At 35.5% G+C, this 27,407-nt stretch overlaps 2 protein-coding genes across 2 annotated transcripts in view; both read right to left on the bottom strand.

The window, feature by feature from the left end:
• LOC125825438 (uncharacterized) overlaps window positions 1-27,407 on the bottom strand; it is a 1,130,247-nt gene that overhangs the window by 326,091 nt on the left and 776,749 nt on the right. The gene's annotated exons all lie outside the window — the stretch shown is intronic.
• LOC125825489 (uncharacterized) lies at window positions 14,235-20,944 on the bottom strand. Its single transcript, XM_049504816.1, has 7 exons — window positions 20,551-20,944; window positions 19,861-20,423; window positions 19,699-19,759; window positions 18,530-18,555; window positions 14,876-14,941; window positions 14,403-14,641; window positions 14,235-14,361 (listed from the first exon to the last, which is right to left on the bottom strand). Exons 1-7 carry the CDS (start codon window positions 20,942-20,944, stop codon window positions 14,235-14,237), a joined length of 1,476 nt encoding a protein of 491 aa, XP_049360773.1.

The following is a 27,407-nucleotide window of genomic DNA, read 5'->3' as shown; positions in this document are numbered from 1 at the left end:
TGGTCCAGATATACACTTTTCATAATCCAAGTATAAAACTCCTTCTATCAATTTATTTTGGTACGCAAGATAAGGTGAGATATCTAGGATTACCGTATAAATTTTTTATCCCGACATAATCTTAGAATTATAATATATGTCTGTGTTCCAAAATAGTCACTTGTAATTGAATACCCCTGTGCCTACCGTTCCTGCATCCTATCGTTCCTCCAATATCACTTTGTGAGATCAATGCTCTTTTCTTCCCTAACAAGATCAACAACAGGTGTAGAATTCGAACAAGCAACACACCTGGTGGCTTCTGCATCATGTCCCTTCACCAAAATTTAATAAGTCCAACACAATCACTTCCAATCTAATTTGAACCGACAGTATAATGAAAATGGTATATTTGAACCAATAGTAGAACGAGAGGGGTATATCTCTTGCTTTCCCTCATTTAATAAGTCGAACACAATCATGATAAGTAGAATGACACAAAAAGCAAAACATAAAATCTCCAGGCCCAGTCCATTAAGAGAATCGACTAGGGCTTTATAAAATTTTCTTACAAAGTAGGGCTTTCTTATCCTCTTACTCTCTTCTCAAGCTTTCTCTGTTCCTTGTTGATTAACGTTTCAAAGACACTTCATCCAATTCTAAGTGTCAACGATCGCTAGTCAGTATAAAACCCAACTAAATGAGTTGGGATTGAATCCCACAGGGAGCGGTACGTGTTCGAGAATCAATTAGGAAGTACGAATATGATCAAATCAGTCATAGGAATAGAATTTATCGAATAAACACATAGTTCAAATTAAGGGGTGACACGAATGTCAAATAACAGAGGGGTTTTGGTTTCAAATTGTCAACTACAGCAGTAGCAAACAATACGAAATACAATAATGAGACGGATTCTTGGGATGTGATTCGATTATAGGCTAATATAGACAAATGGGTAATTGCAACTATTAGGATATAGATGTATATTAGTGAGCAAGCTAAGCCATAGAGGGAATAAATTTTCTATCGAACAATTTACCCCGAATCAAGTTGATTTCTATCGAACATCAACAAGCTTCATATACATTAATCAATCAATGAAACAATATTAAAGTAAAAGTGATTCTCATATATTCTTACCATTAGTAAATATTGAAACAATACATTATCTAAAAAAGTTGTAGAGATGGGAAAAGTTTGAGGTACGGAATCTTCAAAAGATTAGGTCACTTATCATTAAGCTATGTCATGAGAAACTTGTTAAAATCCAAACCCAACTCTTGAATACTTGTCTGATTCTAGTTATTGTTCTTTGGATGAATTGGATATTGTTGAGTATCAAAATCTGAAAACTGTAGAGATGTCATTTACATCTGGTAGATTTATCGAGCGTCGTATCTCTATATCTCACTTCCTTGAGAGTTTACATTATTTGGTGTTGCTTTAAGAAGATTAAGAATTGTCACAACATAGGAGTGATTGATGCTCCAAATTTGGTATCACTTGTGTATGAAGGATATCTTTTTCCGCTGCTTAAATTTGCAAAAGAATCAAGCAAATTGAAGAACTTCATTCTTAATTCCTCTAGGTACCATTAGATGTTGAGTGGTTTTGTCGATTGATGGAATTTCTATCAAACTTAACCTCTTCGTCTAAAGCTTCACTTCATATTTCCAAATGTGATTAGATCAATAGGAAGGATTTGAAACAATACCATAGAGTTGCTACCCCCAAGTGGACATTTTAGATGTATATATAGAGTCATGGTCAGATTTCCCAACATTTGTGGATTCTTTGTAATGGAGTTGTCATCCTAGGAAACTCAGCATATCATCAACAATAAAAAAATTATTATATGTTTCATCGATCGATTAATACAAAAAAGAATGTTTTACGTGGAAATCTCCTTGCTCAAGGGAGGAAAACCACGACCTGTCACACAGGATTTCCAACTGCCTTCACTATTTTCAAGCAACAAGTGAATACAAACTCCAATCACACATACAAGGATTAAACTCTTAATCATATCACCTGTAATACCCTTATTACAGACTGGGCCAAAGAAATACCTCTATCGCCCGCTATATTAGCTAAGGCCAACTAATATAGACTTTAATCACACCCTACACAATTAACTCTAATTATACTCATTGTTTGATTAAATAATGAAGACATAATCCGTTTCTTTATAGATTAGAAACATGTCTTACAAGTAAAACCAACACACAACACAAGTTTTCAGTAAGCAACAAAAGACTCAGTTGATAGCTCTATCAGGCCCTTTGAAGTTCTTGAAGACTTGTATTCTCTAAAGACAAAATGTAACTTTTCAATTACACTTTGATGTCTTAACTAGGTTGTTTCATATCAATAAGGATATATTATCCTCTGAACAAAACAACCTAGTGTCCTCCTATTTGTTGAGTGCACTGTCCTCTTTTCCTGTGCTCACCAACAGTGCCAGAGTGGCAGCTTTACAGTTGTTCACCATTTTATCCAAGATACATGCTCAACCATGGGACCAGGTCCCATAGTTTATGAGTTTCATCAAAACATCGGAGTTACAACTTACCCCCCCCCCCCCCCCCCCCCCCTTTTATGATGACAAACAAACACTTCAGAGTAGCATGTTTCTAATTGTTCTTGTTCCCCCTTTACATTTGCATACATTCCCCCTGTCACCATTACTCAACTCTCTCTTCCATCCTTGCCTGCCTTATCACCCACAACACATTGTCTTCTCCCTTTTGATATCATAAACAAGTTATAGCAATAAACATGAGCAAGATATCAAGAAAAAACATAAGGAATTATGGGCAACTAGGCGATACAGAACATAAGCAACTAAGCTATGAGAGATGACGTTAAACACTAAAACAAAGCAAACTATCATTAGATAAAGGAAGTATCCATCAAATTGTTTGTTAGAGCAATTAAAAAACACATAGAGACACAAAAGAGAGTTGGAGGACTCTAGGACGGAGGGGGCTGAGGGGCAAATAATTGCAAGATCAAAGTCATACAAGTATTTGCATCACCATGAGCCTGTAATAACTACTTGGTAAGAGTCTTGACCTTATCGTCCAATTTGGCATTTGAATCATGCAGCTAAGAAAAATATCAGATGGAACTGATGGTGATTCGAAAACAGGATCTCACCACCACTCCGAAAAGATCTCCAAAGCTAGAAATGATCAGCCACCGCGGGGAGTACCCTGACTAGAATTTGCATAAAAACTTATTCAAAAGTAGTGGTGAGTACAATCCACAAGTACTCAGTAGGCTTGGCCAACTGAGAAAAAGGAATTAATCAGCTTATAAAATAAACTAAGGAATGCTTCCACCTGCATACAGAAAAGTCCCACTTCGGCATTAGTGCTGCTAATTTATAAAGAACGGCGCAGGTAAAGTAAATGCATAAGGTCACAACAGTTCTCATATCACACACAAGTCAAGTAACTCAAATGATTAATACAATGCAATGAGATGGTACGATGGAATCAAGGTTGTTGCACAACCTGCCGTATACACCCTGTCGAACTAAGGCTTCCAGACAAGGACCCATGGGGGACTCACAGTTCATATACCAAATCACAATCTCAATATCTCATCAACTTGCCACCTCAGCGTGGTCAAAGATATAAAAAGGTGTTTGATTTTCTTTCTCAAAAGGAATCTCCACATTTTTCTCAATTTCCAAGAACATGTTATGATGAATGAGGATGGATGTATCACAATACATATACAGCATGGAGGCAGTAATCAACTCAACATGTATCAACAGTCTAAATTTCTCAAAACTCAGTTGAATCATGATATACACCCTCATATGAAAAATAGTGGGAAAGTGTTCATTTGAAATAAGTGAATTCCATTTAGAAAGCATTTCGTCTACTCAAAGCATTATAATGTTTTCAACCCAGCCCCTCACTTAGGCATTACAAGTCAAATAACATTACAAGTCTCTCTCACAGGCAACTCATGAATCATATGCTCTCCAAGAAAATAGAACAACAATTAAGGCCTCAACATAGGCTAAACAACACATACAAGACCCCACACGGGCAACACAATATAATCAAGCCCCCGCACGGGCAACACAATATATCTCCAACTTATTAAAATCTCCAAACGGACCCTTAGGATTTATTCGGAACACGATAAAAATAAACCAAATATGCTACCCCACTAAACTTGACATTCCAGACTCAATGGAATAATTTGATTTCCAAAAAAAAGACCGTTTAGACAAACATACCCTCTCGGACCTTTCTTTAGACCTAAAGCTCAACTTCTTGCCTAAACACCCAACTCTCAACCAAAGGCCTCAGAAACATTACCAACAACTCTACTAGCGCAAACTCGACGTTCCGGACGCGATGGAACTAACATAATTCCCATCCGATGCTCAGAACTCAAAATGATGACTAAAGTCAACTCTATCAAGAATTCTCAACTCAAGAGGGATCAAATTACCAAAAACAAACCCGATCACATCATGGACCTCACCAACCATTCTCAAAACACAAAATAAGCATGAAAATGCTACGGGGAAGGGCAAAATGGTAATTTCATAATTAAAAACAGAATCACAAGAAATGAGACATTACACATCTATTGTTATTTTGTCCTTTACAACTTAACATAGATAGAAGCTTCAATAGGCAATTTGCTCCTGATGATGTTTTGAAGCTATTGGATCACTTCTACAACTTGGACACTAAAATCCTAATTCAGGAGGAAGAGTTTTGCCTACATCATAGTTATTTCTCTAAGGAGGAATCTTGAACAAGCTTGGAATCGATATGGATATTGGACTTTACATATGGAAGTTTTTTGTATTGTACTATTGTAGTATCAAGGTAGTTCAATTATTTTTCTTATGCTATAATCACTCTGCATCTTCTGTTGATCTTTCTTTATCGACAGTTTGAAAATCTTACTGATAAGTTTGTATGCATGTTGAGAACTGATTTCAGCTTTCCTTATATACAGAAAATTGATCATTTTACAAAAAAAGAGGGTACAATTTCTTAATCTTCACCATATAAAACTATTGGACATAAAGTATTTCTAGCTAGCCGACGTCACAGGGGTGGCTCAATGCCTTTAAAAATGAGGCATATGCCTTAGGCCCCCAAATTGAAGGGCCTAATTTTTTAGTAATAATAAAATTATTATAAGTCTTTTTTAACAAAAAAAAAACATACTATATTTTTTAATTTATTTTTTGTTTTTTAGTTTATTTCAAAACATTAAAGAATGTTTCTTTTTTATGGATCAATTTTTAAATTTAACTTCCACATGTTATGTTTAAAAGACCACAAGATTAATTTTTTCTTGGTATATATATATATATCTTTAGTTTAAGACCATAAAAAAATAAAACTTTATTTATTAAAAAGAAAGAATAACTTGAATCTCACATATAAAAAAATAATTAAAATTTAGGCCTCCAATATATTTTTGTCTTTAGCCCACTAATTAGCTTGAGCCGCCACCGTGACGCCACTATTCACATATAAACTATATGTCGCTGAAATATAAAATAATCAATCAAACGGTAAAGTTGAATATCATTATAGTTTTACCACTAACTTTAACCGTTCAAATAATATATAATCATTTTATACTCAACAATTAAGTCGGTTGATTAAGCTCATCATTCATCAGTTTAAACTTGCATTTCCCCCTTCAAATCTACTATAACTTATATGTATTATTTCAAAATATTTATACAGTAACATGGAGTAAACGTGCAACGCACGTGTCCAGAAACTAGTATTACTAAAAGTGGGAAACTCGAAAGTGCAAAATTGGATTACGATTTTACCCTTACTCTAAATTAAAATGTTATAAAATTAAATATTAAACAATAAAAACATAAAGAATTTGAAGAGCTTGAAATTAATAATCTTATCATTAATAATTTTATTTCTTTACTACTCTGAATAACTTATAATGACATTGTGAAATTTAAACCATTATTATGAGCCATTAGAATAATTGATACGATATCAAATTGCCAATCTTCTTCTCTCACTTTTATATTTGATTTGATGTACTTTCCTTTTAGTTCTATAAACTTTCTTTAAATGTATGTATTTTCTTTTATTATTTTCCTTTTTGTTGTTAACTTATTGAGAAATGATAAAAATGTGTATGATAGTCTATTTGGAGATGAAATTACATGAAGAGATAGGTGGACAACTTTGTGAAAATTTATGCTGGTGCTTCCCATGTGAGGTATATATGCGTTCATTTGTAGGCTTGTTTCCATGAGAAGTAGAATGACTCAAATTCTTCATATACAATAATCGATTGATGAGATGTATAATCATTTTAAATGATGATGATATGTTGAGTATCCTAGGATGAGGAAAATACCACAACAAATATGGAGAATCTACTTCAATTTTTTGACAATAAAAAATGTCACGCCCCGAGCCTACACCCTAGGAGGGACTGACACTCGAGTACCATTGTTGGGCCCAAGCGAACCCTTGGATTGACTTAACTTCTAGTGGAAGGCTTAAATAACAGGAAACAATCACAAAGGACAACTCATGCAATAACTTAAAGAAATAATAAACTAGCCGAAATGACAACTTAAGTCTTAAATCAACAACTGAAAATGGAAAGACTATAGAACTATAACTAATCCGTCTATGAAGCCTCTAAAATAAAGAGGGGTGTCGGGACAAGACCCCAATCATCCTAACAACTAAAGTATTAAATCAATGATAAAGGGGTCCTGCGGATAGCAAAGAGGATCACCAACTTACTCTGAGTGCTCAACTGGATTAACGAGGACTGGATATTGATCATGGTTACCTATATTTGCATCATAAAGCGATGCAGTCCAAATCGCATCAGTACATTGAATGTATGAGTATGCGAGGGGAAAACTAAACATGACATAAGCTTGAAAGGAATCTGAAAAGAACACTTACCTTAACTTTACTCAACTCATGAATACTCAACTCAAATGCAAAGTAAAAACAACAATAAGGGTGTAGTTTACACAAATCATTTAAAACGGTAGATGACAACTCAATGTATTAAATAAATACAATTGCAGCTCAGTTTACATATAAAGTAATATAATATTGTTGGAGTTTCTCTAATCGAAAACCACCACTATGAGCCTAAGTGATGATACAACGTCTCGCCCACGCTGCTAGAACTGTCCTATACCTTGTCATGATATAGAACTCCTCAGGTAAGTGGATCCACTAGTCTATGCTAAAAAGCACTAAGGAATAATCTAAAAAGTATAATCCTTTCTACCCATGATGGCTACAAGGTTTATGGAGACTTGAGTTATTATGAACTCGTCCCTATATCGGTGCTCAATACTACTCCCAAAATATACTCAGATCATATGTTTTAAAAATAGAACTCTTTCTGTGATTTGAGATAATTACTCAAAAACTAGCTCAAAGGCTCTCTTGGAAATCAGTGTTTCCTCTCTTGTTTAAATGTGAAAACATTTCAACACTTGGGAATACTTAGTTCCCATATAATCTTTGAAGAAATGAAATTTATTCTTACTCTTTACTTAACTCAAAACTCAAGTCTTAAAACAAAGTTAAAGCGTTTGTAAAAGACTTTTGGAAGACTCTATGAACTTCTCTTAACTTGACTCTTAACTTTCCTTGAATTGAATTATGGATTCAAGGCTGATGATTTCATGATGTTTATACGTACCTTAGAGTGTAGATATCGACTAGAAAACATAGGTACGTTGCTAAGGAACTAGTACGGAAAGAAGTGGGAAAAGGTGGAAGAACTGGCGTCCCTAGCTCTCTGAGAGGTGCGGGGCGCCAGGAGGGAAACTTCAGAAGCTGGGGTGGGGTGCTCTAGCTGGAGTGGTGTCCTAGGGCCCAAACTTTAGAAGTCCCTTTGGGGCTCTCTGAGAGGCGCGGCTCCCCAGCCCCCTTTCCAGATTTTTGACGAATTTTCTTGCTCGTTTTCCAACTTTAAACCCTCTAAATTCAATTAGTTCTTTCCCCAAACACTTAGAATCGACTAATTCACCAAATGTGTAAGATTATACTCAAAACAACACCTTATTTCATGAATCAAACTCAAGAAACTTCAACAACAAGAACCCACAAGAACTTGAGCGAATTTCATCAAGAACTCATAATCGTTTCTTTCTAAAACACAATTTCGCTGAATTGAATCATGATTGGCGCATGAGTGAACTAACCCAACGCTATGTGAGCTCACGTACTTCATAGGGATCACCCCTTGATGAAATCCACGACCTTAGCTTCAAGAACTTGACGATTCCTTGCTTTCCCTTCTCTTTTCTCCTCTTCTTTTCTCTACTCTCAAAACCCTAACTCAAATTTCAAAAGCATAAACTGACCAAATTCAGTTTAGACCCCTAAGTAATTACCAAAAACGAAATAATTTAATTGGGTATGGAAATGATCAAAATACCCTTCCAAAATCCGGTTTTGACTTTTCTTATCTGGACAACCCAACTTCAAATGGACATATCTCACTCATACGAACTCGAAATTGAGCAAACTCAGCGACGTTGGAAATATAATTCAAAGATATTTCCTATTGTATCTGATATCACACCTAAATTATATTGAGCTAGGAATTATGTTTGCTTGAAGTTGACCAAAAACTCAAACTTAAATAACTTAACCAATTTTCCATATTTTTCATTCGTTCTAGAAACGATTCTCTCTAATTCTAGATCTTTCTAGTTCTATCAAATAGCGAGGTGTTACAATATCTCCCCCTTGGGAACATTCATCCTCGAATGAGATTACTCTTAGTAGGCTAAGGGCTTAACATGTATTATCTAGCTCAAACACCCAACAAGCAAAATGTAACACTTAAAGCATATCAATTAAAGAGTACTAAGAAGAGAATTAGTACATTGGTCTGGAATTTTTAGATATGTGGATATCTCTTCTTCATGTCCTCCTCAGCTTCCTAAGTAGCTTCCTCAACAAACTGATTCATCCAAAGGACTTGACTGATGCTACTTCCTTAGTCGTCAACTTGTGAACTTGGCAATCTACAATCTGAACCGGAATCTCCTCATAAGATAAGCTATCTTTGATACCAATATCTTCAGTTGGTATGATAAGTGAAAGATATCCCATGCACTTCTTCAACATGGAAATATGCAATACCGGATGAACCGCTGCTAACTCTTGTGGTAGCTCCAACTCATAAGCTACATTACCAACCCTTTTGGATATTTTGTAAGGGCCAATATACCGGGGACTAAGTTTTCCCTTCTTACCAAATCTCATAACACCCTTCATGGGTGAAACTTTCAACTATACCCAATCATCTACTTTAAACTCAAACTCCCTTCTCCTAACATCAGTGTAAGATTTCTGACTCTGCGCTATTTTCAACCTCTCTTGAATAACATTCACTTTCTCCATAGCTTGATGAACTAAGTCTGGTCCTATCAACCCAACCTCACCAACTTCAAACCATCCAATAGGAAATCTGCACCTTCTCCCATAAAGAGCATCAAAAGGAGGCATTTGGATGCTAGAGTGGTAACTATTGTTACAAGCAAATTCAATAAGAGGTAAGTGAGCATCCCAATTACCTTTGAAATCAATCACATAAGCCCTCAACATATCTTCTAAGGTCTGAATAGTGCGCTATGCTTGACCATCTGTCTGTAGATGAAAAACAGTACTCAAGTTCACCTTTGAACCCAAACCTTTCTAGAAAGACTTCCAAAACTGTGTAGTAAATTGTGCACCTCTATCTGAAATAATGGAACTGGAACTCCATGAAGTCTTACTACCTCTTGAATATATAACCTGGCATAATCCTCTACTGAATCGATAGTCTTTACCGGCAAAAAGTGGGATGATTTCATCATTCTATCAACGATCACCCAAATAGAATAATACTGCTTGCGAGACCATGGCAAGCCAGTAATGAAATCCATATTAATCATCTCCCACTTCCATTCCAGAAGTTCTATATTCTAATCCGTACCATGATATACCGTGAGTTTACGGTATTTCTAATACATTTCACTTACAAGTTGTGTGTGTCTAGGGCCTTTTTATATTGGTTTTTTATGTATTCTATCATGTTTTGCAGGAAAGGTGTTCAGGCGCGGAAGTTTAGAGACAGCTGAAGGAAATGCAGAAAAAGGCATCCACGGAGGTCATCTACGGACCGTAGGTCCATTCACGGTCCGTAGGTGATGACCGTAGACCAGCAGGAATGTGTTGAGGACAAATCAGGGAAATCTGACCAAGTGTGGAACCACAGTGCCCATTTACGGTCCGTAGATGGATCTACGGACCGTACTGTTGATCCGTAGGATGAGACTGTGAGGGTTCCAGTACCTGATTTTTGAAGATTCTAAGTATGGAGCTACGGAAGGGATTGACGGACCGTAGATCGATCTACGGTCCGTGCTGCTGGTCCGTCGTTTGCTTCAGAGAAGCTGATTTTTGGGATGCCGAAATATTTTCTAAGTCCCGAGTGACGGAAGGGACTTACGGACCGTAGATCAATCGACGGTCCGTAAGTCAGTCTCGTGGATCAAAGACGCGTACCTGAACAAAACTTTCCTTAATTTGTTTTCTTTTTTATTTAGGATTTGTTTTCTATAAATAGGACATGTAAACCTCGTTTTTGGGGGTTAGACACTATTATTCTATTTTTGCTGTGTAACTTTGGAGATTAATTTGCAACCCTAGCAATTATTGATTTCCCAAGTTCGTTTTGAAGATTTTGGCTTTGAAATTCAAGTTAATTTTCTGGGTTTACTATTCTCTTGACGTAAGTTCATGATTTCTCCATCTACGATTATGAATTGTGTTCTTGCTAATATGAGTAACTAAATTCACAACTAGGGTTGTGGGAACCATGATCAATTAACAAAGTATGAATAGTAAATAAGCAATTCTTGACTAGTATTTTGCATGCATTGATAATTCTTTCGTTTAGAAGTCTTTTTAACGGTGGCCAACGTTAGAACTCGCCTTGTTACTACTTGCCGGACCAAGGAGGTAATTAACAAGAAAAGAATTATCAACATAGATTTAGTGTGATACTATCTAATAGGCTAGTGTCGATTGGTGCGAAGTAATAACTAAGCCAAACATCGATTATGATGTCTAATATGAGGTAAAGGTAAGGGTTAGTAAATTATACACACGTAGCCGGACCAAGGTGCGGGGTGAAATTCTCTAGATGCCGGACCAAGGATTTAGAGATACCTAACTTATCACTTTGCATGTAATACACTAGAAAAGGATTGCTATTACTAGGATTACTGCGTTATGAGATTATGGGGAACACGTGTACCCTAGTTATTTCTTTTATCTTGATAACAACCAAAGTTGAATCTAATTACTGATTACAATATTAAGTCTTGCTATTCGTTTCACACAAGTACAACCCCCCTTTTTATTACCTGTTTCTGGAAATAATTTGACTAATTGAATATAATTGTTGGTTAAAAGTAAAGTCTAAACCATTTTCCTCGTGGGATCGATCCCAACCTACAAGTTGGGTTCTTTACTTGATAACGATCGCTTATGCTTCTGAAAGGAGGTGTAATTTGAGCGTATCATACCACCGGGCCTTTGGTGCTCTACTTTAACTTGTTGGCAATTCATACATTTAACAACAAACTCTGCAATGCCCTTCTTCATACTACTCCGCCAATAAACTTCTCTAAAATTGTGATACATCTTTGTGGAACCCGAATGAATGGAATATCTAGAGCTATGAGCTTCTTCCATCATCTTGGTACACTTGACCTACCTTGATACCTCAATACACCATCCCCCCTTGTTCAAAAGCCATTATTTTTTTGTTTATGCACATTTGCCTTCAATTCAAGCAAAATAGGATTTTGGTCTTGTTTCTCTTTAACTTCAGACATTAATGATGATTCAGCCCCATTAATCACCACTACCCCTCCTTATATGGAATCCATTAGTAAAACTCCCAAACATGCAAGTTGGTGCACATCTTTTGCTAACTCTTTCTCATTTTCTTCAAAATGGGCGGTACTACCTATAGACAATCTACTCAAGGCATCAACAACAACATTATCCTTACCTGGGTGATAAAGGATACTCATGTCATAGACCTTGAGTAACTCTAACCATCTTCATTGTGTGAGATTAAGTTCTTTCTGGCTAAACACATACTGAAGACTTTTGTGATCGGTGAACACATCCACATGAACACCATAAAGATAATGGTACCATATTTTTAAAGCAAATACTACGCCAGCCAATTCTAGATCATGGGTTGGGTAATTCTTCTCATGAACTTTCAGTTGTCTGGAGTCATAAGCTATAACTTTGTCATTCGTCATTAACACACAACCCAAACCAACTCTAGACACATCAAAATACACAAAAAAACCTTGAGTACCTTCGGGTAAGGTCAATACTGGGGCAGTAGTCAACCTCTTTTTCAATTCTTGAATGTTGTTCTCACAAGCTTCAAACCATTGAAACGTAATTGTTTTCTTAGTTAACATGGTCAAAGGTATGAAATAGATGAGAGCCCATCTACGAACCTTCTATAATATCCAGCCAACCTCAAGAAACTCATAATATCAATTGGAGATGTGGGTCTATGCCAATTCTGCACTGCCTCGATTTTCTGGGTATCAACCCTAATTCCATCACCGAAAACAATGTGGCCTAGGAATGCCACAGACTCAAGCCAAAACTTGCACTTAGAGAACTTGGCTTACAACTCCCTATCATTTAGAGTTTGGAGAACTATTCTGAGATAGCTAGCATGATCTTCCTCATTCCTCGAATAGATTAGTATGTCATTAATGAATATGATAACAAACATATCTAAATAAGGCTTGGATACCCTATTCATAAGGTCCATGAATGTTGCAGGCGCATTAGTCAAACCAAAGGACATAATTAGGAACTCATAATGACTATAACGGGTCTTGAATGCTATCTTTGGAATATCACATTCCCTTACTCTTAATTGATGGTAGCCTGATTTGAGTTCTATCATAGAAAAACAAATAGCACCCTTAAGTTGATCGAAGAGATCATCAATTCTCGGAAGAGGATACTTATTCTTAATGGTAACCTTGTTCAACTGGTGGTAATCTATACACATTCTAAGGGAATCATCCTTCTTCCTCACAAATTAGACCGGAGAGCCCCAAGGTGAGACACTTGATCGTATAAAACCCTAATAAAAGAGATCTTTGAACTGTTCTTTTAGCTCTTTCAACTCTGCTAGAGCCATTCTATATGGCGGAATAGATATATGACGAGTATTAGGAAGAATATTTATACCAAAGTCTATCTATCTTAGGAGGGACTCCAGGTAAATCATCTGGAAATAGTTCTGGAAACTCACTCACAACTGGAACTGACTCAATAGGGGGTGTCTCAACATTCATCAACTTGAACTAAGTGATAGACACACCCTTTGGAAACTAAATTTCTCGCCTTAAGGTACGAAATGAAATGACCCTTAGGCACTACTAAATTGCTACTCCACTCTATAACTGGCTCATTAGGAATTTGGAACCAAATAACTCAAGTTCTACCATCAATTGAGGCATAAAAGGCATGAAGTCAGTCCATGCCTACAATAACATCAAATCTACCATGTCTAACTCAACTAAATCAGCCATGGTGTTCTTGTGATTGATGAAAATGACACAATCACGATAGACTCGCTCAGCTAGAATAGACTCCCCAACAGGTGTAGAAACACAAAAGGGCTCATAAAGTTTCTCAGGAAGAACAACAAAATTCATTGCAACATAAGGAGTCACAAAATATAAACTTGCTCCTGGGTCTAGCAAAGCATAGACATTAAGAGTAAAAACTTTGATCATACCAGTGACAACATCTGGTGAATTCTCTTGATCTTGACAACTAGTGATTGCATAAAGGCGGTTTGCTCCTCCGCTAGTACCAGAAGTAGCTCCTCTAGGTGCAGCTCTGTCTGGTGGAGCAACTGATAGAGATTGGGCTCTATTCCCATTACCTTGCCGGCTCTTAGGGCACTCCTTTATGAAGTGACCCTCTTGTCCACACTTGAAACAAACTGTGGAGCCATCATGACACTTACCTGGGTGGTTCCTACCACACTTAGCACATTCAGGAGCCCAGTTACCTTCTTGTGCCACACTACCCAAAGACTGGGCAGGTCTAGCTCTGAAGTGTTGCGAATTTTAACTATTGTACTCACCTTTGTTTCTGAGGCAACTTCTCTTCCTCAACATGCTACACATAAACCATCAACCTTGTTATATCTCCCCTATTAAGATAGTTGTCTTGCCTTCTTTGCTTGACAGATGGGACAACCGAACAACAAATAGACTCATCTTGCTTCTCATATCTGTAACCATCTCTGGAGCATATCGAGAAAGTTGGGTGAACTTCAAGTTGTACTCATGAACACTTAGTGAATCCTGCTTAAGGATAAGGAATTCCCGTACATTGGCTTCTCTCAGTTCACGGGGAAAGAAACGCCCCAAGAAAGCCTCCTCAAACATAGCCCAAGTCAAAATGGGTGCACCCTCAACTCTACCCTTCTTCCACTGGTCAAACCAAGTCATAGCAACATTCTTTAGTTGATATACAGCTAGTTCCACTCGCACAACATCGGCAAAGTGCATTACCTCAAATACCTTGTGCAGTTCCTCAAAAAAAAAATCCAGATCCTCAATAGTGATTGAATCATTGAAGCTTGGAGGATTAATCCTCAAGAACTAGCGGATCCTCGAAGTATCAACCTCTTCCTATTGAGCCCCTCTTTGTTTTCCAACTTGGTTGGTCACAGCTTGACTTAACATTCAAATTGCTTCTCAAAATTCAGCATTGGTGACCTCTCCTTGGGGTTGCACTTCAAGTGTATTAGGTACCCCTTGCTCCTCAACCTTCCTCCTAGCAGAACGACCTCGGACAGCTCTTCGTGGAGGCATGATCAACTGAAATACACGCGCAAGCATGAGTTAGAAAGAGACTTTATATAGATGAACTCCATTGCACAAAAAGAGTATGAAAGAAGTGAAGGAATTTCCTAAATGTTGCAGCCTCCTAATTATAGATGTGGTGCGCTTCACACTGATAACTAGGACTCTACTGACACGGCTTCATAGACTCCCTAGGACTCTTCAACTCTGGGCTCTGATACCAAGTTTGTCACGTCCCGAGCCTAGACCCTGGGCGGGACTGGCACTCGAGAACCATTGTCGGCCCCAAGCGAACCCTTGGCCTGACTTCACTTATAGCGAAAGGCATAAATAATAGAAAACAGCCCCAAAGGACAACTCATGCAATATCTTAAAGAAATAATAAACTAGCCGAAACGGCAACTTAAGTCTTAACATCAACAACTGAAAATGGAAACACAATAGAACTATAACTGATCCGTCTATGAAGCCTCTAAAACAAATAGGGATGTCAGGACAAGACCCTAGATCATCCTAACAACTAAAGTACTAAATCAATGATAAAGAGGTCCTCCGGATAGCAAGAAGGCTCACCAACTGACTCTGAGTGCTCAACTGGATCAACGAAGTGCTGGATGTTGATCCTAGTTACCTGTTTTTGCATTATAAAATGATGCAGGCAAAATGGCATCAGTACATTGAATGTACGAGTATGTGAGGGGAAAACTAAACATGACATAAGCTTGAAACAAATCTGAAAAGAACACTTACCTTAACTTTACTCAATTCATGAATACTCAACTCAAATGCAAAGTGAAAACAACAATAAGGGTGCAGTTTATACAAAGCATTTAAAACGGTAGATGACAACTCAATGTATTAAAGAAATACAATAGCAGCTCAGTTTACATATAAAGTAATATAATACTGTGGGAGTGTCTCTAACCGACAACTACCACTATGAGCCTAAGTGATGATACAACGTCTCACTCACGCTGCCAGAACTATCATATACCTTGCCATGATATAGAACACCTCAACTAAGTTCCTAGCTAAAAATCACTAAGGAGTCATCTAAAAAGTATTATCCTTTCTACCTATGATGACTACATGGTTTATGGAAACTTGAGTTATTATGAACTCGTCCCCATATCGGTGCTCAATACTATTCCCAAAATATACTCAACTCATATGTTTTAAAAACAAAACTCTTTCTGTGATTTGAGAAAATTACTCAAAAACTAGATCAAAGGCACTCTTGGAAATCAGTGTTTCCTCTTTTGTTTAAATGTGAAACATTTCAACTCTTGGGAATACTTAGTTCCCGTATAATCTTTGAAGAAATGAATTTTACTCTTACTCTTTACTCAACCCAAAACTCAAGTCTTAAAACAAAGTTAAAACGTTTGTAAAAGACTTTTGGAAGACTCTCTTAACTTGACTCTTAACTTTCGTTGAATTGAATTATGGATTCAAGGCTCGTGATCTCATGTTTATGGATGATTTCGTGATATTTAGATGTACCTTAGAGTGTAGAAATCGACTATAAAAAATAGGTACATTGCTAGGGAACTAGAATGGAAAGAAGTAGGAAAAGGTGGAAGAATTGGCGCACTGGCGCTCTGAGAGGCGCGGGGCGCTAGGAGGGAAACTTCAGAAGCTGGGGTGGGGTGCTCTAGCTGGAGTGGTGTCCTAGGGCCCAAAATTTAGAAGTCCCTTTGGGGCTCTCTGAGAGGCGCGGCTCCCCAGCCCCCTTTCCAGATTTTTGACGAATTTTCTTGCTCGTTTTCCAACTCTAAACCCTCTAAATTCAATTAGTTATTTCCCCAAACACTTAGAATCGACTAATTCACCAAAATGTGTAAGATTCTACTCAAAACAACACCTTATTTCATGAATCAAACTCAAGAAACTTCAACAACAAGAACCCACAAGAACTTGAGCGAATTTCATCAAGAACTCATAATCGTTTCTTTCTAAAACACAATTTCGCTGAATTGAATCATGATTGGCGCATGAGTGAACTAACCCAACGCTATGTGAGCTCACGTACTTCATAGGGATCACCCCTTGACGAAATCCACGACCTTAGCTTCAAGAACTTGAGGATTCCTTGCTTTCCCTTCTCTTTTCTCCTCTTCTTTTCTCTTCTCTCAAAACCCTAACTCAAATTTCAAAAGCGTAAACTGACCAAATTCAGTTCAGACCCCTATTTAAATACCTAAAACGAAATAATTTAATTGGGTATGGAAAATACCAAAATACCCTTCCAATATCCGGTTTTGACTTTCCTTATCTAGACAGCCCAACTTCAAATGGACATATCTCACTCATACGAACTCGGAATCAAGAAAACTCAGCGGCGTTGGAAAGATAATTCAAAGATATTTCCTACGGTATCTGGTAGCACACCTAACTCACCCTGAAATAGGAGTTATGGTCGTTTGAAGTTGACAAAAACTCAAACTTGACATAACTTAACCAATTTTTCCAGATTTTTCATTCTTTCCAAAAATGTCTCTTTCTAATTCTAGCTCTTTCTAGTTCTTTCAAATAGCGAGGTGTTACAAAAATATTTGCAAATTATTTATCTTCAGGACCCTAAAGGATTCACTTCAACCAATGTTAAGCCTTGTTGAAGCAAAACGACCAGATAACTCTAAAGATTTCAGATTCAGATATTCAGCAATATCCAATTCTTCCAAAGAATAACTAGAATAAGACAAGTGTTCAAGAGTTGGTGCTTGGATAACAGCTTGTTCCCTCTCTATCGTAATGCTAAGTGACCTAATCTTTCGAAGATTCCGTACCTCAAACTTTTAAAAAATACACCAGATTACAATTCCTCAGCACCAGTTCTCATAAATATTTTGCTGTCAAGATTTTATAAATATTGAAGGATGAATGATATCCTAAATTTCTGTAGACTACATCTCTTACACCATTTTGAAGAGCAATCAAACCACTTATCAATCAAAAAGAAAAAATAACCAGTAGGTGTTGCAATGTCGATGAAAAGTTCAAACTTGTCAATAGGAATTTTCTCATCCCTGTATCGCTTCATAATTATATCCACTATATCGGTGTCAATTTTACCTTTAGATCTACTTATACTAAGGAAAAAAGAAATGCAGATTTAGAAAGCGGCACAAGCAGGGACATTCCATACACAGTCTACATTTAACATGTAGCAAAGATAACTTTGGTTAGATACGGTTGTCTTAGTTAATTCAAAAGACAAGCTACTTTTCACTACCAAACTACATGTAAGCTAGTACCAACTTTGAACACAGTATATCCGAAGTTATACAAAACAGTACACATGCAAAAAAAAAAAAAAACAAGTTAAATGATGGCATCAAAATCGAGTATCCAGTCAAATAATGAACAAACTTTAACTTGTTCTGTTTTCCTGTTATACCCCTGACTGGAAGTGAAGGAGCATATAGGAAAAACAAAAATGAAATTGATATAGGGTTCTACTTTTACAGTCTTAATTATGTTACTCTCTTGCTCTAATAGCAAGCTAAACAAGCACATTCCACCAAGTACTTGCTAACTCCCATCAGCGCAGGGTAACTTTGCCACCAACATTTAGGTAGATCAGAAGAAATCATCTAGCACCTTTTCTTCCGGGTGAGATTTAGAACCTGCAATGTACCAGATTTAGCTATAATGATCAAGAAAACAGCTTCATGAAAACCATTGTCCAAAATGTGAAGGATTAAAAGAATCCTATATGACATTAGAAATAGAGTAGGGTATGAACTGCCAAAAGATTCGTTAATAACATCAAATTGAGCACTGAAGCAGGATTCCAGAAATACGAAAGACAAAACATATAGACACCATCATTAGAAAATATGGTTGCACTTCAAGCCCAGTAAGAAGAATCACAAGCACAATAAAAACAATATCCGTATATATCAGCAACAGATACGCTCCAGTAAATCTGAGTAGTATAGCTAAAGGCAGAACCATATAACATATTGACATCATCATTAGAAAATCTGTGCTAAAAAAAAAGAGATACATCTAAAATCTGTGAAAAGAAAGCATAAATCTAAACACGGAAGGAAGTCACACACTACCAGAATTAAGGAAGACTGATAAACAATTGTACCAGAATCGAGGAGATTAGCTCGTGTAAAAATGAAATCAGGACGAGTCAGCAGCCTACTAGAAGGAAAGCACACCCTATCAGAAGCAAGGAAGATTGATTTGCCTCAAGGAAGACTGACTTTTCTAAAGATGGAAACAAGTTAGCCACATACCACAAGGAAAAAGAGCACACACTTATCCTATTCACTATTTTATCTTGTAAAAAGATTGTCTTCAATATAGTTAACTAGTGCTTAGAAAAAGAAAAGAAAAGGAGATATTAGAAAACTATACGAGTAGAGGATGTGACCAACAAGTAAATTGTAATCTTCCATGTCAAGGAGTTCACAACAGGCTATCTGTCTAATCAGAAACATTCAAGCTCTAAAGAAACCATGGGGACTGGATTAGGCACCACATCGGTGATTCGAACAAGTATAAAAATCTTTGTGTCAACTATGTCTTTTATCTCTTTATGTCTTATATAATATGTTTTTTTATCTAATCGTCTATATCGTAGGGTAGTCGACTTGAAAAAATCAACAAATGTATATATTTGTGTCCTGAAATAAACAATACTTATAGCAAGAGAACCACATTTGCACACACTAAAATGTCTTGCTCAGATATAGATATTCAAGTCGAAGTAACATATCAACACAAACAAGATGATGTGAAGGCAGAGAAGTTACCAGTGCTATCCACACAACTTTCCTTTTTGAATGCGTCTTGAATGCATACTCCTTTCGTAAGCTGATATGATTATCAAATTGATCATTCTGGTAATTGTAAACCTCAAATGGAAAAAGATAGCATCATAGGAAAGAAAAGTACAATTCATCAATTAGCTATACCTTTGCCTTGATTGATTCAATACGATGCAACAACTCTTTTCCACTTCTTTTTTGTGAGCCACGCAAAATACAAATGCCAACATTCAAAATCTTTTCAATGTCAGCATGAGAAGTAACAGATGTGCAGATGTTTAAAAGCTTCAGAGCATGTGGAACCAAATCCATCCTTGAATCACAGTATCGACATAAATATTGTGCATCCAAATTGATGCTTCCTCCGACTGTCCCAGCCATGTAAGCTCGTAGAGCACAGTCTAGATGGGAAATATGTCCACATATGTAGCCATCTACTGTTGCTTCACATCGAATGTAACTGTACACATCATAGTCTGAAGTGATAGTTTTACAGCAAAGGATGCAACAACAGTCTCGGCAAAAACCAGGATCACTGCAACATATATCACAAAGCATGGCCGGAAAAGGATTTTCTAATGTTAAACTGCTACAGATTCTGTTACCAGCCTTACAAGTAATGGCTCTTATAGGAGAATCAGATAGTAAAGACTGCAATTCTGTTCCTGAAGATGTAGTCCTCTCTTTCATATCTGAGTCAAAATCAATATCTAATTAAAAAGAAAACAAATTTGGCATCTGGTCAATAAGAAGATGTGGTAAGTTTTTTTTTAATTGATGCAAACAACCGAATAAATATCTACATGCTATATACCAAAGAGCCCTGTCGAAGCTAACCTTTTGAGCTTGGCGACTGCTTCGAAGGAATCATCCAACTAAATGAGGCAAAGAATTGGTTTATATCCATGCCAGGATACTCAGTCTGGAGATACTTTTTCACTGAAATCTTACTTCGAAAAGCATTTTTCTTTCCACCTTTTGGAGCCTTAAAATGCTTCGGAAGATACAGATATCTATCTATAAAGGTGCCTGAACTTGTAACTCTTTTCCCTACCCGCCAGCCCCACTTATCACCAGCATTTGGCCAATCTACAGGAGCATATGGTAAGCCTTCGCCAGAGTCATACTCAGAAACTGGATAAAGTTGAAGACCAATTTCATTGATTCTAGAAGCACTCCCATTATATACAATACGTGCACGACTCTCCCCAATCTCCTCATTGGCGGACATTTAGCTGGAAATCTCTAACTCTGTTGATACTAATGAAAGTCTGAAACCATAGAAAAATAAAGAAACGTTAGAAGTCCACAGTAGAAAGCAAACCATTTTTGTCTATAAAATATTGGAGAAAAAAACAACTAAAGGAGAAAAGCCAAAAGTTGGGAATATTCTCGAGGAAAACAAGATAGCTAATTTTCGACCTAAAGAAGTTATGCTTCAGATGAAGATAAAGGTAAAACCTTTCAGCATGAGCTACAAAAACACTCTCCCCCCAAGGAAAAAATGAAACACAAAAAAATATCAAAGCTGATCAGCAGAATGTTTGTATATAATGCAACATGCTTGACATAAATACCTAAAGTTCAAAGCCACCTTTGGTGTGAAATTTTTACTAAGATACATAGAACATTAATTTTGAAGAACTTGGTAAGCAACAAAAAAATTTAACAAATATTTTCAAAACTAGAAACTTAAAACTAGTAAAGAAAATAGAATCTGAAACAGATGAAAAATAATAAACAAAATATTTTCTCCAAGAAGAAAATTGAACCCACTGAATGCACAATATTTTCTTCAGGAAATTAGTCCCCTCAAGTACTCGAGGTTAATGGAATATATCCTCTCATAATAGAATAATCTTACTCACCAGTGTATTGATACTTAAAACCACGGTGTCAGCAAACCACTCAGCAACAGTAAAGTACACATAGAATACTAGATTTAATAGAAAAGAAAGAAGTTCAAAAATTTGTTATTGAAAAATAAGAGGAACCCCTCTATTTTTTTTTTGGTGAACGAAACTTTTCAATTCAAAGCCAAAGTGAACCATTACAAAACTAAATAGGTGCAAACCACCTATTTCTCGATCCTGCTAACCACATCCATCAATACATGTCCTACTAAATATATAAAAGAAAACATACGCTATGTATAGGAGAAGCAATCTATCTCAAAACTATTCAACGACTACTACGACAATAGATGGTAGTGTGAATGGGTGTTTATTGTGCCTTATCAAAAAGGTCACAATCCTTCAGAAAAGTCGTAACTTTTCATAAAAGTCACAACTCTTCAAAAAAGTCACAATTCTTCATAAAAGTCGCAATTCTTTAGAAAAGTCAAAACTCTTTATAAAAGTCACAACTCTTCAATTTCATTCACATCTTTTAAAACCCAACAATTACTCGTGGCGTCAGATAAATTGTGGCCTTGAAGGGTTCTTTTTAAGTAGACCCCACAACATACAAGTCCTAATATGGTCTCAAATCCTTTTGGTAGGTACAAATTTAATGTTCTCATGAGTTCAGAAAGCAGAATAAAAAAAAAATCTCCTTTCAAAAATGCACAAACAATCTCTGTCAAAAATTATACAACACATTTTTGGTTTCATCCCACTAATGTTATGTTTTCAATTTACTTCACCCCTAATCTTTTAGAAATGTTAGTTAGCAATTAGCACTATTATTTTAGCCTATATATTATATTAAACTTATTAAGTACTATTTATAGAAGACAATTCCATTTAGAATAGGTAGTTCGCAGTTTGCACTATTATTAAGTGGTGGAACTAGGTTTTGGCAATGTTGTAAATTGGATCCCCTTTGTTAAAAAATTATACTGTGTAACTAAGGCAAACATAATCTTTCTAGTTATATGTAAATTGTTAAATCTCCTTTGACATAAGGGAAGATACTAGTGTAGTGGCAAATGGGGTTCAAAATTTATTTTAGATCATATATTTAAATCTTAGGTATACATTCTAGTATTTATCTCAAAAATTAATTTTTGAATCTCCTTCTGCCACTACTATAATTTCACCGAGAGTCCTATTTAAACCATCTGTCAACTCTAGATTAACTATTTATAAATAGCAACGGATACATTATGCTTCCATGTTACATTTCATCATACAAAGAAATTAATTAACATTTGCACCTAACTCAACTCAAAAGTTATCCATTTCCCAAGACCATGTATATAGACAATAACTTTCTTATACAAATTTTGGGGACTCTAAATATCCATTCTTCGACACTGCAAAAGCTAGCTTTTAATGTAGGAGAGCCTCAACGGCTCCACACTAGGTAGTTTTCACTCTACCACAAGTAGGTAGCTTTTTTAGAGGTAGCCCTTTTCAATTTGGGTGGTCAGCGCCTTCCTAGAATGGTGGACACGGAGGGTGATGGATATGATTCTCATATCATCGATACAATCAAGGAAAACATGGAATTAACATAGAGTAAAAAACACAATAAAAATGCTTCTGACACAAATGAGTATATCTACCTACTTTAAGAAAAAAAAACATAATAAATCATTATCATATATAGTGAGGACGTGTATATCAATTAACATGGGAATCTCTGATTGAATTTGGGTATATACCTGAGGAGATTTAGGACTTGAATAAACTCGGTCTGCTGGTAATCCTAGACGAAGGCGAAAAATTAAAAATTCGAAAGAAAAGGAAAAAGGGAAATCAAAACCCTAAAACCCTGTGAAATGCGAAGGTTGTAATAGGTATTATTTTTAGTATTTAAGAACTTTTATACTCTTCATGTCTGAGTTGGTACACACCTGTCACATTCCTTAACGAGCAATAAAGAAAAGAGTAATTTTACTGGTTAAGGCATAAATACCCCCCTAGATTATGACCGAAATCTCAAAAACACACCTTAACTGAACTAAGGTCCTATTACCCCCTCTCCTCCCCCCTCCCCCCCCCCCCCCGAATTCATTTTTTTGTAATTTTGTACACCTTTTGTCTTACGTGGCACACTCCGTGACTCCACGCAATTGAGGCGCGTGGGAGATATTAGGATTCTATGTAAGCCAAAAAGGTGTACAAATTTACAAAAAATAAAATGGGTTCAGGGGGTAATAGGACCTTAGTTTAAATAATTAAATTTTATTTTTCAAATTTAATATAACCTTATCATTGCATTTGTACATCCAAACAGCACATGTGTAATTGTATTGTAATTACACTGTGGCAAACAAGCAGGTAGGTGTAATTACTAGGTTGTGTAATTACTGTGTTGACATTTAGAGTTTTTGGCCAAAAACATCCTTAAACTATACCCCAAAATTAAACTACATTTTTAAAGTATCATTCTTAGCAGAAAACATCCTTCAAATAGTTAAAAGTGAACAGGTTTCATCCTTCTGTTAGATATCATCAAAAAACTAAAGGATCCTACAAAAACATGAGCAGTTCATGTGACCATCAACAAAGTTTTACTGCATAATTTCATTACCTGTTGTAAGAAGTTCCTGAAAAAAACATATTAAAAATCTTAGACACTATTGCTTACCGAAACACAAAATGTTTGGAAGGTGTGGGGATACATGATCTGTTATTTTTCTCATTAGTAACGGAAAGAAGCTGGAACTTGATTATCTTTACATTTTTCATAGTCAAACTGTATTTAGATCAATAATTTTTTTGGCCAATCTGATATTTAAGTGATCAAAATATCGTTATGTCTCGCATTTGAGTCATTCTACATTATTAGAAGCGGAAGTCTCCAACAAACGCCGTTTCTAGCATATTATGTTGAGAAGAAACATATTTCTATTAATAAAAAAAATATTTCAACTAATAATATTTTTAATATCAAATTACATGGAAAAAAAAAACTTTCAAATTAAAAGATTTTGAATAATGCTAAACTCAATTACCAAAAAAGTTCACGATTAGTATTTTTGGCATATCTAAGAATAATAATTACTAATGGATGACTTGATTTTTGTGGGATTTGTTAGTTTTCTAATAAATTCAAGCAGAAGGATGAAAATCGTCCACTTTTAAATACTTTAAGGATGTTTTCTGCTAGGAATGATTCTTTAAAGATGTAATTTAAGTTTGAGGTACATTTTAAGAATGATTTTGGCCAAAAACTCTTGCAATTTACTATCCTAGTAATCACATCAATTCCAATTATCATATGACTTTCCAAACAGACCCAAAGTGTGAAGAGTGAAGACAAGATAGGAATTGGAATGCGTTTTGATTTTCTCTCACAAAAGATTTGGTTTGATGTTAGTACATATGGTTTGTCATTTATATATTTTCTATTTAAATTGCTTCATAAGTTAAATTCCATAAATGGACATATAAGAATATTTTTTTCATCAAAATCACATAATTATTTTTCTAATAGTAAAATCATAATATTTTAAACCATTTTTTAATATTTAATCTAATATCTACCAAACTCGATTAAAAGAGGATAGACAAGACTTGACCCCAAAAGAATTAAGGAAAAATGACATGATAAACCTCTCAAACTCAAAATTTAGAATTGATATATCATTTGTTACAAAAGTGGCTCATATACACTTCTATTATTACATAAATAGGTATATTTTAGAGCTGATATATCATTTGTTACAAATTAATTTTATTTTATGTTTTCGATATATTATTAAAAAAATAAAATCTATATAGGTATATTTGAAACTTTCATAAAGTTAAGAGGTATATTTGATTATTTCCCAAAGTTAAGAGGTACATTTGATTTTCCTCAACTATGAGTTTTTTTTTTTTACCTTCTTTACTTTAATGAATAATTCGATTTTATTATCTTAATGATCAAATTATTTCTACACTCATCTTCATATAAAATTAAAGGAAAATGGTCAAATATACCCTTGTACTATTGGAAATAGTCTATAGATACCCTTCGTTATACTTTTGGATCAAATATACCCCTACCGCTATACTTTGGCACATGTATACCCCTAATTTTAACGGAGGGACATATATCTACTTAAGAATCAAATAACCCACCCCCAATTTCAAATACCCAATTCCTTTGCTATCCACCCATTTTCTTTGATGACCCACCTTGAACCAAACCCATTTTCATAAGTCATCTTCTCTATCTAAAAACTCAAGGAGGAAGTGCTTGCGGTGCACTAAACTTGCGGGAGTTCAGGGAAGGGCCGGTTATACTGTACAAGTTAACTACAAGAACTTCTCCTCATCATTGATTCACTAGCTGAAAACTCATCTCTATCTATTAATATTTCTTTTCTCCATCTAACTTTGAAGCAAAAACTAAGAAAATTAGTGTAGTGAAATTGGGAATGTAGAGCAAATAACTGCATTATTACTGTCAGTTGTCTTATCCACTTTGATGCAAAAATTTCCCTAAAAAATACGATTAGCAAAATTGAAAAATCAGCAAAGAGTTCGTCATAAAATTTCATGTGATCTTCGTGCCATTATTCAATTAGATGGTATAAGCTTTTCACTTCTTCCTTGAGTTTCAAGGTGAGCTTTGGTCGTGGTTGAGTGCTGATTTTAATGGAAATATGGAAATGGATTTGTTTTTTTTTTTAATCTAAGGAGAAACCAAATCTAAAATATCAAATGTCAGAAATCAGATCCGATTAAAAGCAGTCCGAAACCAGAATGATTAAGGCCCGGAGATCTGGATTCAGAAATCGATAACCAAAAGCAAACTTTGTCGAGTGTGCATTGTGTTTTTACGCTTCGTTCATAGGACCTTCGATCAATATCAAAACTCAGCACTCAGATTACCCCAAACAACAACAGATACTAAACATGATTTTTTACTGAAAATATGAATAGTTGTTTAATCGAAGTAAACAAAAGAGAAGATTTTGGATTTGGTTCAATGTGGGTCACCAGAGGAAATGGTGGGTTTTAAAGGAATTGAGTATTTAAAATTGTAGGTGGTTATTTGATTCTTAAGTTGACATGTGTCCCTCCATTAAAATTGGGGGTATATATGTGTCAAAGTATAACGGTAGAGGTATATTTGATCCAAAAGTATAACGAAGGATATATATAGACTATTTCCAATAGTACAAGGGTATATTTGACACTTTTTCGTAAAATTTATCATAGATTCCCCCTTTTTTGCAGATACAAAAAAATAACTTACAATGTAGCCTCAAAAGAACAATCTTAAATTATTTTGTTCTTTTTCCATTCACGTTTCTTTCTTTTTATTTCTCATATTTTCAAACTAAAAATTAAAGGGAAAAGGATCGGATATAACCCTCAACTTTACAATTTATAGTTGATATATCCCTTGTTTCAAAAGTAACTTACATATATTCTTACCATTACACAAATGACTCAGACATACTCTTTTTTTCTAATGAAAGTGAAAAATAGTATTAAATTATTTTTTTTGTATTTATTTTATGAAATTGAAATCCATGAAGGTATATATGACACTTTTGCAAAGTTAAGGGGTACATTGGAATGGAGTGATAAGTAAAACGTATAGAGAAAAATTAGGTGTCATTAAAAAAATGAAAAGAGTTTTAAAAAATTATGGAAGATCACTAATGAATAGAGAATTTTGGACTCATTTTAGTCCTTCTAGTATACCAAAAGTAGTGTTCTCAATGTCCATTTACATCTTATTCTGATCAAAATGTATTTGTATTTCAGTTATGAGACCATAAGCATGGAGATATAGGAGATCAAAAG

This window comes from Solanum verrucosum, unplaced genomic scaffold (assembly GCF_900185275.1).
Source record: "Solanum verrucosum unplaced genomic scaffold, falcon-dt-bn FXZP01000101.1, whole genome shotgun sequence".
In the NCBI taxonomy this organism is placed as follows: Eukaryota; Viridiplantae; Streptophyta; class Magnoliopsida; order Solanales; family Solanaceae; genus Solanum; species Solanum verrucosum.
Note: the sequence above shows the minus strand (reverse complement) of the source record. Positions and strands in the feature narration are given on the sequence as shown.

Excerpts from the sequence above, each read along its gene's own strand:
- LOC125825489 (XM_049504816.1), bottom strand. The coding sequence starts at position 20,944 with ATGTCCGCCAATGAGGAGATTGGGGAGAGTCGTGCACGTATTGTATAT. Across the intron at positions 20,424-20,550 it reads GCAGTCGCCAAGCTCAAAAG|ATATTGATTTTGACTCAGAT; the intron begins GTTAGCTTCGAC and ends CTTTTTAATTAG. Across the intron at positions 14,942-18,529 it reads AATCTCACCCGGAAGAAAAG|TTGATCATGCCTCCACGAAG; the intron begins GTGCTAGATGAT and ends CGTGTATTTCAG.